Source organism: Musca domestica, unplaced genomic scaffold (assembly GCF_030504385.1).
Source record: "Musca domestica strain aabys unplaced genomic scaffold, Musca_domestica.polishedcontigs.V.1.1 95, whole genome shotgun sequence".
Lineage (NCBI taxonomy): Eukaryota > Metazoa > Arthropoda > Insecta > Diptera > Muscidae > Musca > Musca domestica.
The window spans coordinates 764,021-781,722 of NW_026712445.1; the positions used below are offsets into that span (position 1 = coordinate 764,021).

Here is a 17,702-nt window from a genome sequence, read left to right on the forward strand (position 1 = left end):
GAATTGCTTAAAAATACTTTTTTCAAGGCCCTTTCAGGCTTTTAACTCTAATTTGTAAAAACATTTATTTAAACACATTCAAAGCTATTAACACAGAGTATTCAAAAAATATTTTTCATTGACCTTAAAGTCATGAAAATGAATAATTAAAAAATCATTTTAAGGACCATAAAATTGATGTCCGCATATTTTATTAAAGATGTTTTTTTTTTAAACTTTGATCCATTTTTCGATGCAATTTTTTTATTCAACACCACTCCTTAATTTTGGCCACTATCCTTTAAAAATGTTCTTATTCATTTTTATATCCTCCGATAAAAATTTATTGATTTCTAAATCTGACAACATTTTGTTTAGATTGATATTGCATTGCAATGAATTTATGCAAGGAAATAAATAATCCATAAAAGAAGGAATACACAAACATATTTCATAAAACACAGCTTGGCTTCCATTTCAGAGAACTTAGATGAAGACAGGATATTCTACACTTTGTACTTTTATGGAGCAACTCATACATACATGTGTACATATTTTGCGGGTGTCTGTGTTGGTGTTTGTCCAACCAAACAACCAACCACCAACAACAAAGGCGTTAAGATTTATTCCACAAAGTAGGTTGATGATTTGCATAAATTTCTTTTTAGCCAAAAGGACGGAAGCAAACCCCCATCCCAGCGAGCTGATGTTGGCTGAATGCAACTCCTGGCCACACTTTATCATGCCATTCACGCCAACTTATCATGAGCGCCATTGGAGTAAATCTGATTTTTTCCAATCTCTCTCTTTCTCTCTATCTCTCCATATCTTTCGAGGAAATGCAATCTTTGTTTTTATAGCTTAATGTTTATATCATTAAATCAGACTAGTGGTGTTGTGGCAGCCTTTGTTGTTGCTGCTGCTGCTTTTGCTGCTGGTGCTTCAGTTCGTCCATTTGGCCCATTCATTATCATCGAGTGTATCTGGATTTTAATGAAAATTTAATGATAATAATAAAAATGCCAACCCTGCAGCTAAAGTTTTGTTTGCTGTTGTTGGAATTTTTTTATGTTTTTCGTCCTTTCCATCGTCTCATCTTCGTGATGGGGTTTTCTCTTTTTGTGTGTTAACCTATCAAGTCGAAATGCCGATGGTATCCAAGAGCAGCAGCAGGAAAGAAAAAAAAAAAAAACTCCCAGCATTGAAACAAAACTCTGCTACAAGTGGAAGTGAAAAAAAAAAAAAACAAGAACAACGGAAGCTCGATTATCTCCAGCGTCAAACATAAATGATAGCAACACTACGTGACACATCGACTAATTGTCATGGAAAAGAAACAAAAAAACAGCAAAAACAACAAAAGTAACTTCCGTTGAGGACAGGGTTACCACTGTTTGATTTGAGTTTTGAATACAAAAATAAAAATAAAAAATAAGAATAAGAATAAATAAATAAACAAATAAATGAAAAATCGAAAATAAAAAAAAAAAGTAGAAAATCCCAATTAAAATATGGAACCGGATTTTTTTTAAATCACAAGTTAAAAAGTATTAATCGGTTTTTTTGACAGATGTATATCCTCAGCCAAAGTTCGATTATTAAAATATGTTTTGACTTCTATTATGATTATTCAAATGTTTGATCCTCTATGGAGTATCTTCCAATGGAATGGGCCAATATTGTCCATTTCGTATCGGACCTAAATAAATAAGATATAAATATTACGACGTGCCAGGTTTGGACTACATGGGTTACTTCCTTTACTTTATGTGAGATATGAATCATTTTTAGGAAATCTTAAAATCTGCCTGAGGTATAAGATATAGTGGACCGAAATATTCCATTTTCACACTTCATCTAATACAGATAAAAATACAGGTATGGGCAAAATTAAGAGAAAATCGGAAATGTAAATTCAATTGTAAGCGAAATCATAAATTCCACATTCATCTCAGGTTTCGGGTTGAGAGAAATATTTGGATGTAGCGAGTTGTAAAGAATCGCTGACCTGTTATGGCAGATAAAAGTATTGAAAATTGTGTCTCCTTGTGGGTGAGGTACCAGAAGGGGTTGGCAGAGATATATAATCTTCACAACAGACCTTGAGTTTGGAAAATGTTTGTGTATGTGAAATTTGAAGAGAGTTGGATGCTTATTTCGCTTTCTTTGAGAGTTTTGTTTTTCAGAATCTTGAACCTTCTGTGGGGGAGGTACGAGAAGAAAAGGTCCGATCTCTACTATTTTTATAACAAATCTCGTGTTGATAAAAATATTGAGATATACCAAGTCTGAATGGAATCGGATGTCAATGTCGCGTTTTATGAGCTTCATGGTTATTTAAAATGTTGACCCTTTTTAGCGGAGGTACCAGAAGAAGTAAGCCGATATATCTCATCTTCACAGCATATCTTGTGTTAGTAGGAATAATGGGATGTGTGAAATGTGAAGAGAATCGGATTTTATAATCGTTTTGGATATTCTAAACTTTGTCCCTTCGTGGGGGAGGTACCGGAAGGTAAGGTCCGACCTCAATTATCTTTATAACTGAGATGGAATCGGATGCTTCGTGGACATTAAAAATTTTGACTCTTTGTGGGGGAGGTACCAGAAGAAGTGCGCTGATATTATATTCCATCTTCGTAGCAGATCTTGTGTTGGTAGAAATAAAAGGATGTGTGAAGTATGAAGAGAAGCGGATGATTATTTCGGATTTTATGATCGTTTTGGTTATTCAAAACTTTGACCATTTGTGGGGGAGGTACCAGAAGGAAAGGTCCGATCTCTAACATTTTTATAACAAATCATAGAAAAATTGAGAAGCACAAATTCTGAATGGAATCAGATGTTAATGGCGTGTTTTATGAGCTTTTTGGATATTCAAAATTTTGACCCTTTTGTGGGGGAGGTACCAGAGGGAGTCCGCTGATATATTCCATCTTCGCAGCAGATCTTGTGTATGTAGAGATAATGGGATTTGTGAAGTATGAAGAGAACCTAATTTTTATTTCGATTTTATAACCGTTTAGATTAACTTTAGATAAAAACTTATTCAAAACTTCGAACCTTTGTGGGGGAGGTACCAGAAGGAATCATCCGATCTCTACCATCTTTATAACAGATCTTGTGTTGATAGAAATATTGAGATGTGCCAAGTCCGAATATAATGAATGTTAATTTCATGCTTTATGAGCTTCGTGGGTATTCAAAATTTTAACCCTATTGTGAGGGAGGTACCAGAAGGAGTGCGCTGATATTATATTCCATCTTCGTAGCAGATCTTGTGTTAGTAGAAATAATGGGATGTGTGAAATATGAAGAGAATCGGATGCTTATTTCGGATTTTATGATCGTTTTGGTTATTCACAACTTTGACCCTTTGTGGGGAAGGTACCAGAAGGAATAGTCCGATCTCTACCATTTTTGTAACAAATCTTGTGTTGGTAGAAATATTGAGAAGTACCAATTCTGAATGGAATCGGATGTTAATGTCGTGTTTTATGAGCTTCTTGGGTATTCAAAACTTTGACCCTTTGTGGGTTAGGTGCCAGAAGGAGTAGACCGATATATTCCATCTTCACAAAAGATCTTGTGTTAGTGGAAATAATGGGATATGTGAAATATAAAGAGAATCGGATGCTTATTTTGGATTTTATGATAGTTTTGGTTATTCAAAACTTTGACCATATGTGGGGGAGGTACCAGAAGGAATGGTTCGATCTCTAGCATTTTTATAACAAATCTCGTATTGATAGAAATATTGAGATGTCTGAATGTAGTCATTCATCGGAGGATGTTAATTTCATGTTTTATGAGCTTCATGAATACTCAAAATTTTAACCCTTTGTTGGGGAGGTACCAGAAGGAGTGGACCGATATATTCCATCTTCACACCAGACCTTGGGTTAGTAAAAATATTGGGATGTGTGAAATATGAAAACAATCGGACTTTTATATCATATTTTATAAGAGTCGTAATTATTCAATATTTTGACCTTTTGTGGGGGAGGTACTTGATGGAGTGGACCGATTTTATCCATTTTCACACCAGACCTAGCACTGACGCAAATATTAGAATTTGCAAAGTTGGAGCAAAATCGGATTGTCCTTTCCCTTTCTGCGGATAATCGCTTGTCTTTATGTGCAGAAAATATATTTTTTGAAAATTTCGACCTTTTGTAGGGGATGTACCAGAAGGAGAGGACCGATATTGGCCATCTCCGGAATTAATCTAACTTTGACAAAAAAAGTACGATATACCAAGTTTGGGTCAAATCGAATTCTCCTTTCGAGAGTTATCTTGCCAGTCAGACAGACGGACGGACAGATATCGCTAGATCGACTCCAAATGTCCTGAAACGGATTTGGTCCAAAGAGAACTAGGGTTTATAACCGTTTTTTCAATGAGGCACGTTTCGAATTCTGGCTTTTGATATCCATTTAATTCGAGCGCGGAACTTTGTTATATCGAACGTCATTTCAAATATCGCCTTAGCTGTAGTTTAGTAAAAACTCTCAGCTTTTATTATTTTTTTTTTTTTACGTTAATCCTGATTCGGGGGAAAGTATTTTTTTCTTGTCGACCGATATATTTTCGGATTTTTTACACGGATCATGACCCGGGTTAGAACCGGGTCTGGAAAATCGATATGAGAAATGTAAATATTATTTAAAAGGTAATGAAAATGCATATCCAACACTCCCGAATTTTAAAAAAAATCCCCTAAAAAGTCGAAAATCCTCTATTTTGGGATTCCACAAAATATATATGCCAAATTATAGTTGACACTATGAACTTTCTAATATTCTACATATGTAATATTATCTTTCCTGGATCCAGAAATATGGGTCTTTGAACATAAATTGTCCATATCGGTTTAGTAGAGCCGTGTCTAACCCAAAAAATATACTTTTGCGGAATTATCAAAATATCAACCTCTGGAAAAAAATTTCCAAAAAATTTGAGAGTTTTTACTAAACTAGAGTTGTTCCCAAATTTCTGGTTTCCCTTTAAATTGAATATCAATAAACACGGCTTTATCTCTTTCCCATAGGCCAAACATATACGACAGCCAAAATAGAAAAATTTGAACAATTTTTGGTCGATTGTAATATTTTTTTAGACTTCGATTCACCGAAACCTTAAACCCAAACATAAAAATCAAACGACAACACTGCTTCACATTGAACCTGCTCACATTGATCCCTTGACATAAAGGATGAACATCCATTTGAATGAGAGTCATTCCCCAGGCATCGTACCAACTTCAGATGTCGTTGACGATTTGTTAGACATACAAATTGAACGCCTCAGGCAAAAGACGATAGTAAAATCATTTGACGTATTTTGTCCAATTTTAACGTTTTAACAGGCAAATGTCGCCATTTAATCGGGAAGATGTTAAAAAATAAAAAAGAATTCAAACTTACCTTACAGCAGGTACTTCTAATATGTCCCATTCAACGGATGTATAAAACTCTGATAAATCCACACCAACCTCAACCACATTGGTACCGTTTAGTTCATCAATGTGCCGCAAGTCAACCTGTTATGGGGGGAAATGAAGGAGAGATATAAAAGACAGTTTGGGAATTATATCTTAAATTAGATTTCAAAATAATAAAAATAGCACATACTTCAAAGTATAACTACATCAAAAGAGAACTTAGATAGATTGTTGGCTCTTTCCCAAAACCAAGAAAATATTACCATTTTTCTTCACTAAAAAATAAACGTTGTTTTTATAGAAACAACAAAAAATTTAATTAAGCCCGACTATTGTGCAGAAATAATGCAAATATTTGCCGCGACTTCTTGATTAAGAAAACCTACAAAAAAGTCTTAAAAATTATCAAAAAAATGTTTCTTGAAATTAACGACTTCTAGACATCTTGAAAACCAAAATTTTTACCAAGTAATCGTTGAAAGGCAATATAAAAATTAATTAAAAAATCCAATATTTGGAAATTCTTAAAAAAATATATATTTATAAAATTTTCAGCCTTAAAGTTATTTGAGAATTAGGATCTACAGGGTGAGGTGAAAAAACTGCAACCAAATTCAGACTGCTGTCATTTCTAAGCCACTCGTCCGACAGCTGTTAAAATTATTCCAGTGACAGCTCATTATATTGTTTACAAGCGTACAAAAGCATTTTGGTGAGAATTTTCCAGAAAAAAAGTTATTCGTGATGGAATTCAAGCGTGATAGTGTGATTTCTTTATATTTGGCTGGAAAACCACAAGTGGCTATTGTTAGAGCACCCCAGCATTTAAATGTGAATAAATCTTTTGTGTCTCGTACCATCGCTCGTTACCGTGGACGGAAGAAAACACCAACATCAGCAGAAATGGTTCGAAAAGTAAAGAAGCGACTTGATCGAAACCCGCGTAGCAGTGGCCGAAAAATGGCTGGTGAGCTGAATATATCGCAATATTCCATTCGGCAAATATTGAAAAATGAGCTCGGGGTAAATCCATTAAAATTCCAAAAAGCGCAAGAACTTACACCGCAACAGAAAGAAAATAGACTCAATAGAGCTAAAGAGTTGCTTCGCTTGGCCGAAAGTGGTGAACTGCCGAATTGGGTTTTCTCCGATGAGGAAATATTCCTTGTCCAGTGGTTTGTAAACAACCAAAATGATCCTGTTTACTTCCAAAGAGGTTAGCTGAAAATGTGCACCTTCGGTAGGCCACAAGAACTCAAGCGCCGGCCATGGTGATGTTGTGGGTGTGGGCGGCCATAACAGCCGATGGTGGCTCTCCGCTCGTATTAATCGACCGTGGCATCAGAATAAATGCCGAATATTATCGCAAAAATATTCTGGAGGGTACATTAAAGTCTTGGGCACGCAAATATATTGGCCGCAGACCTTGGACATTCCAACAGGACTCAGCACCAACGCACTCAGCATACGCTACCCAAGAATGGTTACAAACCAATTCGACCAATTCAAACAAATCTAAACTTATTCTAAAATTTGATGCTATTTCCGACAGTTTTGCTTTCATTTAATGAAATTTAAAATAAAAAACCAGAAAAAAAGTCTTAAAGTCGGGCCGGGCCGACTTTAAGATACCCTACACCACATTGCTAATTTAGTAGAGCTCCACATAACAATTAAAAGTTTTTGTGGGAGAATTCAATCATCACTCTATGATTATAATTAAAAGTGCAAAGCTGCCGAAGCAATTGTATCTTTTAAATTCAGACCTGTATTGCCCATTTTGTGCACAATTAATTTTAAATCGGATAAATATATATATGGGAGCTATATCCAAATCTGAACCGATCTCGATTAAATTTACCAAAGATATTTCTGAGCTGTATTTGATATATATCCCTGAATATCGTTGTTACAGAGTATATATTATGGCTGTGGGTAAAAAATACAACAAATCGAATGAACAATATATATGGGAGCTATAGCTATATCTGAACCGATCTTCACCAAATTTGACATACTAGCTTCTAGACTCAATTCGATCATAAGTGCCAAATTCCATCCCATTTGGAAAAATATTAGACGTTTGGTGCACAATAAAACGTAAATCGGACGAAGTTATACATGGGAGCTATATCCAAATCTGAACCGAACTCGATTAAATTTAGCAAAGGTATTTCTGAGCTGTATTTGCTATATTTCCCCAAATATTGTTGTTACATATTACGGCTGCGGAGGACAGAAATAACAAATCGGATGAACAATATATATGGAATCTATAGCTATATCTGAACCGATTTCGATCAAGTTGGTCATACTTATTTTCAGGCTTAATTTGGTTGTATGTGCAAAATTCCATACTATTCGAGCTGATATTGCACGTTTGGTGTACAATAAAAGGCAAATCGGACGAATATATATATGGGAGCTATATGTAAATTTTGACCGATTATCTCCAATTGCAATAGAGTTCGTCCTTGGGTCAAACAAATGATTTGTGCAAAGTTTCATCTGGATAGGGCAATAAATGCGAACTGTACGTTGTTAACAAAAATACATGGACAGACGGACGGACGGACATGCCTAAATCGACTCAGAATGAGATTCTATGCAGATCATCAAAAGGAACTATGGGTTTATCTCGTTTCCTTTTGCCTGTTACAAACCAATGCACAAAGACATAATACCCTGACCACCTTGTGGTGTAGGGTATAAAAATGTGAAAATGATGACTTTGTTGCAGTTTTTTTATTTCACCCTGTATCATGTTTATTTAAAAAAACACCTTTTTTGTCAAAAGATCTAGTTTTTTTTTTTTTTTTGAAAGTACGATTTTTGTAAATGGCTTTTTGTGCATTTTTGTAAATTAAAGGTTTTTTTCATGAAGTTCTGATTTTTAGACATCCTTGAAAGAGAACCGCGATTTATGCCCATATAAGGTTTGATATGTGGAGCCACACGAATACTCCCATTGCATTATGTGGGATTCGGGATTTTTCAAAATTTTGCCAGTTCATTTAGGAGTTATCACAATGGGTAAGTCTATGCATCCCATTTAAAAATAAATATATATGTAAGTCTTATGCCGGCTACTCCCATTATTGATTCCCAACACTTCCGGATTTTCACCAACCTTGCTAATAGTAAGTCTGGAGAGATTATGGGAGTTATCAGTCTGCTTCTTTTAGCAACTGCCACGGAAGATATAAAAATTTTCAATAACAGAAACTCTTAAAAATATGGAATTAATGTTAGATTGACTTTTTCATTGGGCCTTAGGGGCGTATGATATACGGTTAATATCATTAAAGCAATGTTGGTATATTACTCACACGCATATGTGTACCAGAGAAAGAGTAATTCAATACGGCTCACCTTCGGGGATTACCTCGTTGAATATACGACCTCATATTCAGTGAAGGTTACATCTATATAAGCTATATTCTAAATATTACATTCGAACTGGGTAATACTAACTTCGTAATGGAACTTTGTGTATAGATACCTCGGACTGTACCCTCCATTGATATTTAACACATTGCTCCAATACATTTGATATATTATTCTTTCTTACATTGAAATGCTCTTCTAATTCCCTAATCCAAATATCCACAAACTTTAGTTTTGATGTTGCAAAAACCAAATTAATTAGCTCACTTTTTTATTGTTTTATGTCTTGCAGTAGACTGCCTTGGCTTGCCTTGAATATCCTGGCCTGGCCCTCTTTAATTACAAACGAGGAATATCAATGAAACACTTATGGATTCGTTCATTACTCACGCCCAAATATTGTTCACTAAAATTAATCACGTTTTATTTTTGCTACGATGACCAGAAGAGAGTCAGAGAAAGAGAGAGGGCAAGAGAAAGAGGGGCGATTTAATGATGAAGGGCCGAACCATAAAATTGCCACTTCATGGCCGGTCGTTGAGTATTTGTATTGTAAAAGAAATTAACTGCTGGCCAGATTGTTAACAATGCTTGAGGTTATTTGTTTTCGATGGCTAATAAAAATGGTAATAAACAATAACTGTGAGCACACTCACACGCGCGCACACACACACACAGGCGGTCAGCGGGAGAGGGGAGAAGAAAAGAAGGAGAGAGAGAGAGAGAGAGCGTGCTACATAACACAGTTAATGTTTGGTATTTGGCCAAGCAATGACGCCTCTTCAAGGATACTTAGACGCTTTTCCGTGGCATATAGCTGGCATTATTGCCACACACACACACACAACAAAAGTTGCTTACATTTATCCATAATTGGACTTTTTATGCTAGCAGCTATTTAACAGCACTCACACACACACATACCAACACAGATGTTGGCCATTTAAATGAAGTGAAACAAATGAGATATATGTGCGCGTGTGTGTGTGTTTGTTTTTTAATATTTAAATAGTTATTAATAAAGTGGAATGTGTAACAAAGATCTACATTTACATATGTTGCTGGACAATAATTTGTATGAGGAAAATAAATTCATAATTGGCCATTAAAGACAGAAAGTTAAAAATCTGAACCGGATGAAATTTTGTATTAACTGTGTAATTTCAGTTGTACAATGGGGGCGGATGGATGGTGGCGGTAATCGATATTAATAAAAGAGTAAAGTAATTGACTGACTGATAGATTCATCAAGGCCCAAGCGAAATGGGTAGATAAGGATCACTCTTGGTCGCAAGGGGTCAGATAAGGCTCGTACTAGAACGGCACGAAAAGTATTAAGAGGTACTAAATATGGTACCCTTTGTATTTGAAGAAGCAGTAGGACTGGAACTCTTGAAGTACGAATGAGGGTCACTGATGGAGTGCACGATAGATGTACAGGGTGAGATAAAAAAAAAACTGCAACAAAGTCTAACGCCATAATTTTTATACCCTACACCACAAGGTGGTCAGGGTATTATGTCTTTGTGCATTTGTTTGCAACAGGCAAAAGGAAACGAGATAGACCTATAGTTCCTTTTGATGATCTGCATAGAATCACATTCTGAGTCGATTTATGCATATCCGTCCGTCCGTCCATCTGTCCATGTATTTTTTAAACAAAGTACAGTTCGCATTTATTGCCCTATCCACATGAAATTTTGCACAAAACATTTTTTGGCCCAAGGATGAACCCTATTGAAATTGGAGATAATCGGTCAAAATTTAGATATAGCTCCCATATATATCTTCGTCCGATTTGCATTTTATTGTGCACCAAACGTGTAATATCAGCCCGAATAGTATGGAATTTTTCACATACCACCAAATTAGGCCTGAAAAAAAGCATGCCAAATTTGATCGAAATCGGTTCAGATAAAGCTATAGCTCCCCTATATATTGTTCATCCGATTTGTTATTTTTGTCCTCCGCAGCCGTAATATGCACTTTGTAACAACAATATTCAGGAAAATATAGCAAATACAGCTCAGAAATACATGTGCTAAATTTTATCGAGATCGGTGCAGATTTGGATATAGCTCCCATATATAACTTCGTCCGATTTACCTTTTATTGTGCACCAAACGTCTAATATTTGCCCAAAAGGGATATAATTTGGCACATACGACCGAATTGAGTTTAGAAGGTAGTATGCCAAATTTGGTGAAGATCGGTTCAGATATAGCTATAGCTCTTATATATATTGTTCATCCGATTTGTTATATTTGTTACCCACAGCCGTAATATGCACTCCGTAACAACGATATTCAAGGAAATATATCAAATACAGCTCAGAAATATCTTTGCCAAATTTTATCGATATCGGTTCAGAATTGGATATAGCTCCAATACATACCTTTATCCGATTTCAAAATAATTGTGCACCAAATGGGCAATACAAGCCCGAATTTAAAAGATGCAAATGCTTCGGTATATTTAGTCCTTTGAACTTTATCCCATAAGAACTTTTAATTGTTAAGCGGAGCTCTACTAAATTAGCAAAGTGGTGTAGGGTATCATAGAGTAAGCCCCGCCGGACTTTAAGACCTTCTTTACCTGTTTTTGTCATAGGTTGTAGTATCCATTACGAGATTTGAAGCAATTCCGTTTCTAAATGTTTAAAAATGCTGAATATTATGAGGTACCGTTATATGGGGCTATAAAAAAAACGTGGACGTGGGCATGGTCAACTTATGAATGTGATCTGCTACTGGTAAAATTCACATGAGTGCAAAATTTTAGCCTTAATATAAAAATTTAGCCATATATTCAGGGTGAGAAAAAAAAAAAAAAAAAAAAAAAAAACTGCAACAAAGTCAAGCGCCATATTTTTAAGCATATTTTTTTAAATTTTATTGAATGAAAGCAATACAAGTCGGAAATAGCATCAAATTTTAGAATAAGTTTAGATTTGTTCGAATTGGCCACCTTGAATGAATGAATTATGACCTTCAAACAGCCAATGAAACCGTCATACGCTGCCCGAATGTTGCTTTGCGGTATTTTGGCCCATTCCCGGCGAAGCACTTGCTTGAAGTGATCGACACTTTGGTATTTTTTAGTGCCATTCTTGCTTTCCAAAATACTCCAGACACAATAGACACAACGAATTGGTATCCGGAGATTTTGGTGGTCAATGTGTCCTGGAAATGAAGCGAAGAACCTTATTTTGTAAACATTTTAGAGTGGCGCGTGCTTAGTGCGATGGTGCTGAGACCTGTTGGAATGTCCATGGTCTGCGGCCAACATTTTTGCGTGCCCAAGGCTTTAATACGCCCTCCAGATCCAGAATATTTTCGCGATAATATTCGGCATTTATTCTAATGCCACGGTTGATCGACCATTTTTAAAAATATATTTTCAAGGACCAACATAGCCATAGGACGAGCGACCATTGGCTATTATGGCGGTCCACACCATCACCATGGCCGACGCTTGAGTTCTGGTGGCCAGCCGAAGGTGTACATTTTCTGCTGACCTCTTTGGCAAGTAAACATGATCATTTTGTTTGTTTAAAAACAGGCGGACAACGAATGTTTTCTCACCGGAGAAAACCTAATTCGGCAGTTGACCACTTTCGGCCAAGCGAAGCAACTCTTTAGCTCTTTTGAGTCTATTTTCTTTCTGTTGCGGTGTAAGTTCTTGCACTTTTTGAAATTTCAATGGCTTTACCCCGAGCTCATTTTTCAATATTTGCCGAATGGAATATTGCGATATGTTCAGCTGGGCCACTGCGACGCGGGTTTCGATCCAGTCGCTTTACTCTTTACTTTTCGAACCATTTCTGCTGACGTTGCTGGTTTCTTTCGTCCACTTCTTTGACCTCGGGAGACGCTACCAGTATCACGGCAACGAGGGATAGCACGAGACACACAAGGTTTATTTACATTTAAGTGCTGGAGTGCTCTGGCGATAGCCACTTGGGGTTTTACAGCCAAATATAAAGAAATCACACTATCACGCTTGAATTCCATCACGAATAAGTTTTTGTTTTCTGGAAAATTCTCACCATAATGCTTTTGTACGCTTGTAAACAATATAATGAACTGTCACTGGAATAATTTTAACAGCTGTCGGACGAGTGGCTTAGAAATGCCAGCAGTCTCAAGTTGGTTGCAGTTTTTTCATCTCACCTTGTACCTCCCGATATTCGGTATTTTGGTGATTTTTGCTGCATTTTTTACGGATTTGTTTAAAAATTGTTATTTGTAGTTCGTAATGAGTTCTAACTCCTGTGGCGGAACAAATAATGCATAGGTTCACGTTTTGGTTTAGCCCCATATAATGGTACCTCAAGATATTCAGAATTTTGATGACTTTTGCCTCAGTTTTTTTTTTCGGATTTAACCAAAAATTTGCTATTTGTAGTTCAAAATCGGTTTTCGTTTCGGCGGCAAAACATTGAGAAATTAGGTCCACCTTTTCCGATACTCTGATAATCCTAATGATAATCTATTTATGTACTGATATCGATAATACTAGTCACATTTACCCACGAAATTGTTTCAAATTTGGTATTTAAGAAGATTTGATAGATGACAAGCCTTTAAGTATAAAATTGTCTGTGGAGGTTCACGTTTTGGTATGGCCACCATATAACGGCCTCACCCATTTTATGCCTTTTGAAAAATTTTGACAGCAATATCTAAACTGTCTTACATGTATTTGTAGTTTAAAGAGGAACGCGCTTAAATTCAGATACTCCACCTAAAGGTGGAAGGCCGAACTTTTACGGCACGGCATGTTTTTTTACTTGTTCAAAATTAACTTAATAAATTGAGGACCATCTAGCAAATACGACCAGGAAACTGTCATCAATGGTTAATATAATTTGGAATGGAACATTTTGAAGTCCCAACATAATAAAAGCTTTTTTCAAATTTGGAATATTTTTTTAAGAATTCGCTATGGAACAAACTATCGAGACCCTCAGCATGGATTTGAAATTTTTTCAAAAATAACTTTCTTAGGAATGCTAAGTTTTTGGAAAATATCAAATTTTTATATTTAGAATATTTTTAATATTTTTTATTTAGAATATTTTCCTTAACATTTGCCTTTCTTATGTGTGTTTTTTTTTAAGATTCTCAATAAATTCTTAAAATTAACATTAAATTTGCAATATCTCTTTACATCTGTAAAAAATTCAATTTCCAAAATCCAGTCAGTTGCAGTGACTCCATGAAAAATTGCACAACTTAAAGAAAAATACTTAAATATTTTGCATTCCCAGATTTTGATTTTATTTTCCAGCTACGATAAGGAAAAAAACAGCATCTTCCTTTTCCCAAGAAGTAAATGTTTTCATTTTCCTCCGACATTAAAACTTTCCGTTGGGTGGCCAAGAAAAAAAACATTGTTTCCTTTAATACCCAACATCAGACATCATCTGTGCAACTTAACTAGGCTGCAGATCAAAACGTTCAACAAAAAAAAAAAAGGAACGTAAGGAAAAAACATCTAAAAATCACCGCAACCCAACTAAACGTCTCAACAAAAAAAGCAAAAAAGATAAAAAAAACTTAGCTTCAACAGCCAGAGAACATAAACTAAACACTTTAGATGATGTTTTTAACAAAACGGAAATTGTTACTGTGAGCAATGAAGGAAATTAGTTTAGTAAACTATTTCCTTGGACACCCTCCTGTTTACTGGCACCCACGAACGACAGACAGCCAACCTGACATGACATTACGTCTCTCACGTTTCATAGCTACCTAGAGAGGTGTCTGTTTATTTGTTTGTTTGTGTAGAAGTTAATATCAGCTTCATTATGGTTGTAAATGTTAGAGAAACACATCAACACACAATTTAACATTGGGTTACACCTTTTGCAATGGCAATGAATGGAACTATCTCTTCTCTCTCTCCCCTGCCTATATTCTCCTCTCGTCACTCTTTTTAAATTCTTTCCAAAGCAATTACATTTTAAAACCCTACTTAAAAACCTTTTCATATCAAATGATGTATGGCAATTCATGTACAGCTCTACACAGAGAGAGAGAGAGAGGGAGAGAGAGAGAGCAGTGGCACGTGGGTATTGGATATCTTTGGTAAAAATGTGTGTGGGAGTGTGGAATTAATTTTATTTGGAAAACACACACATGTGTATATATGTTTGTGTGTTGTATAAGCATAGTGTTGGAATCCATTCACATATCCCTAACCCAGAGCATAGGAGTAATAGAGTTGTAGATTACATCGAAGTGTTCACTTTGTCGTGGAGAGTTATTGATCCATTTAAGATGGAATCGTGATGGTCGGTAACATTTCTTTTGAGGGCACCATAACAACAATTCTGAACAGTGGTTCAGAGTTTTAAAATTGATAATCTTAAACTTTAGAGAATAGCAAAATGGTGAGAAATTATAAGATTTCCCATGAAATGCCTATTTCTTTGAAAAAGACGTTTCCATAGGAAATCTTCAATTCAGCCTGGGCTGAATAGAGGTTTCCGTTAGGAAAACTTCTTTTCAGCCGGGCTGTGAATGGGTTTCCGTTAGGAAAACTTCTATTCAGCCGGGCTGAATAGGGTTTCCGTTAGGAAAACTTCTATTCAGCCGGGCTGAATAGGGTTTCCGTTAGGAGAACTTCTATTCAGCCGGGCTGAATAGGGTTTCCGGTAGGAAAACTTCTATTCAGCCGGGCTGAATAGGGTTTCCGTTAGGAAAACTTCTATTCAGCCGGGCTGAATAGGGTTTCCGTTAGGAAAACTTCTATTCAGCCGGGCTGAATAGGGTTTCCGTTAGGAAAACTTCTATTCAGCCGGGCTGAATAGGGTTTCCGTTAGGAAACTTCTATTCAGCCGGGCTGAATAGGGTTTCCGTTAGGAAAACTTCTTTTCAGCCGGGCTGAATAGGGTTTCGGTTAGGAAAACTTCTATTCAGCCGGGCAGAATAGGGTTTCCGTTAGGAAAACTTCTATTCAGCCGGGCTGAATGTGGTTTCCCTTAGGAAAACTTCTATTCATCCTGGCTGAATAGGGTTTCCGTTAGGAGAACTTCTATTCAGCCTGGCTGAATAGGGTTTCCGTTAGGAGAACTTCTATTCAGCCTGGCTGAATAGGGTTTCCGTTAGGAGAACTTCTATTCAGCCTGGCTGAATAGGGTTTCCGTTAGGAGAACTTCTATTCAGCCTGGCTGAATAGGGTTTCCGTTAGGAGAACTTCTATTCAGCCTGGCTGAATAGGGTTTCCGTTAGGAGAACTTCTATTCAGCCTGGCTGAATAGGGTTTCCGTTAGGAAAAATTCTATTCAGTCTGGCTGAATAGGGTTTCCGTTAGGAAAGCTTCTATTCAGCCGGGCTGAATAGGGTTTCCATTAGGAAAACTTCTATTCAGCCGGGCTGAATAGGGTTTCCGTTAGGAAAACTTCTATTCAGGCGGGCAGAATAGGGTTTCCATCAGGAAAACTTCTATTCAGCCGGGCTGAATAGGGTTTCCATCAGGAAAACTTCTATTCAGCCGGGCTGAATAGGGTTTCCGTTAGGAAAACTTCTATTCAGCCTGGCTGAATGTGGTTTCCCTTAGGAAAACTTCTATTCAGCCTGGCTGAATAGGGTTTCCGTTAGGAGAACTTCTATTCAGCCTGGCTGAATAGGGTTTCCGTTAGGAGAACTTCTATTCAGCCTGGCTGAATAGGGTTTCCGTTAGGAGAACTTCTATTCAGCCTGGCTGAATAGGTTTTCCGTTAGGAGAACTTCTATTCAGCCTGGCTGAATAGGGTTTCCGTTAGGAGAACTTCTATTCAGCCTGGCTGAATAGGGTTTCCGTTAGGAAAACTTCAATTCAGCCTGGGCTGAATAGAGGTTTCCGTTAGGAAAACTTCAATTCAGCTGGGCTGAATAGAGGTTTCTGTTAGGAAAACTTCAATTCAGCCTGGGCTGAATAGAGGTTTCTGTAGGAAAACTTCAATTCAGCCTGGCCTGAATAGAGGTTCTGTTAGGAAAACTTCAATTCAGCCTGGGCTGAATAGAGGTTTCCTTTAGGAAAACTTCAATTCAGCCTGGGCTGAATAGAGGTTTCCGTTAGGAAAACTTCATTTCAGCCTGGGCTGAATAGAGGTTTCCGTTAGGAAACTTCAATTCAGCCTGGCTGAATAGGGTTTCCGTTGGGAATCTCCTATTCAGCCTGGCTGAATAGGGTTTCCGTTAGGAAATCTCCTATTCAGCCTGGCTGAATAGGGTTTCCGTTAGGAGAACTTGTATTCAGCCTGGCTGAATAGGGTTTCCGTTAGGAGAACTTCTATTCAGCCTGGCTGAATAAGGTTTCCGTTAGAAGAACTTCTATTCAGCCTGGCTGAATAGGGTTTCCGTTAGGAAAACTTCTATTCAGCCTGGGCTGAATAGGGTTTCCGTTAGGAAACTTCTATTCAGCCTGGGCTGAATAGGGTTTCCGTTAGGAAAACTTCTATTCAGCCTGGCTGAATAGGTTTTCCGTTAGGAAAACTTCTATTCAGCCAGGCTGAATAGGTTTTCCGTTAGGAAAACTTCTATTCAGCCTGGCTGAATAGAGTTTCCGTTAGGAAACTTCTATTCAGCCTGGCTGAATAGGGTTTCCGTTAGGATTTTTTTCTTTAGGAAAATTTATATTCAGTCATTTAATTTCATTTGGAACAATTTCTGTTTCCCTTTAAACCCCTGTTATTCCTTTCTCTTTTCCTTTTTTAAAAATGCCGAACTTAAGTTTCTCAAGGGTCAGTTATTGTACATCCAATATAATGGCAATAGAACTCACCTGGAATCCATCATATGTCCAACTGCCGAATTTCATGACACAAGTTTGTTCATCGAAGGGAAAATATTCGACATCAATTTCACATGAACTTTTGTAGATAGCAGGTGGTCGCCACTCAAC

General features: G+C 36.8%; 1 protein-coding gene across 1 annotated transcript in view; it reads right to left on the reverse strand.

Annotated features, from left to right (window-relative positions):
* Nucleotides 1–17,633, reverse strand: part of LOC131807067 (acetylcholine receptor subunit alpha-like) — a 70,334-nt gene extending 52,701 nt beyond the window's left edge. The window contains exons 1-2 of the mRNA XM_059132091.1: nucleotides 17,583–17,633; nucleotides 5,407–5,522 (exon numbers count right to left, since the gene is read on the reverse strand). Of these exons, the coding sequence (XP_058988074.1) occupies nucleotides 5,407–5,522; nucleotides 17,583–17,618 (152 nt within the window). The 5' untranslated portion in view covers nucleotides 17,619–17,633. The remainder of the gene's footprint in view (nucleotides 1–5,406; nucleotides 5,523–17,582) is intronic.
* Between the last annotated feature and the right edge of the window lie 69 nt (nucleotides 17,634–17,702).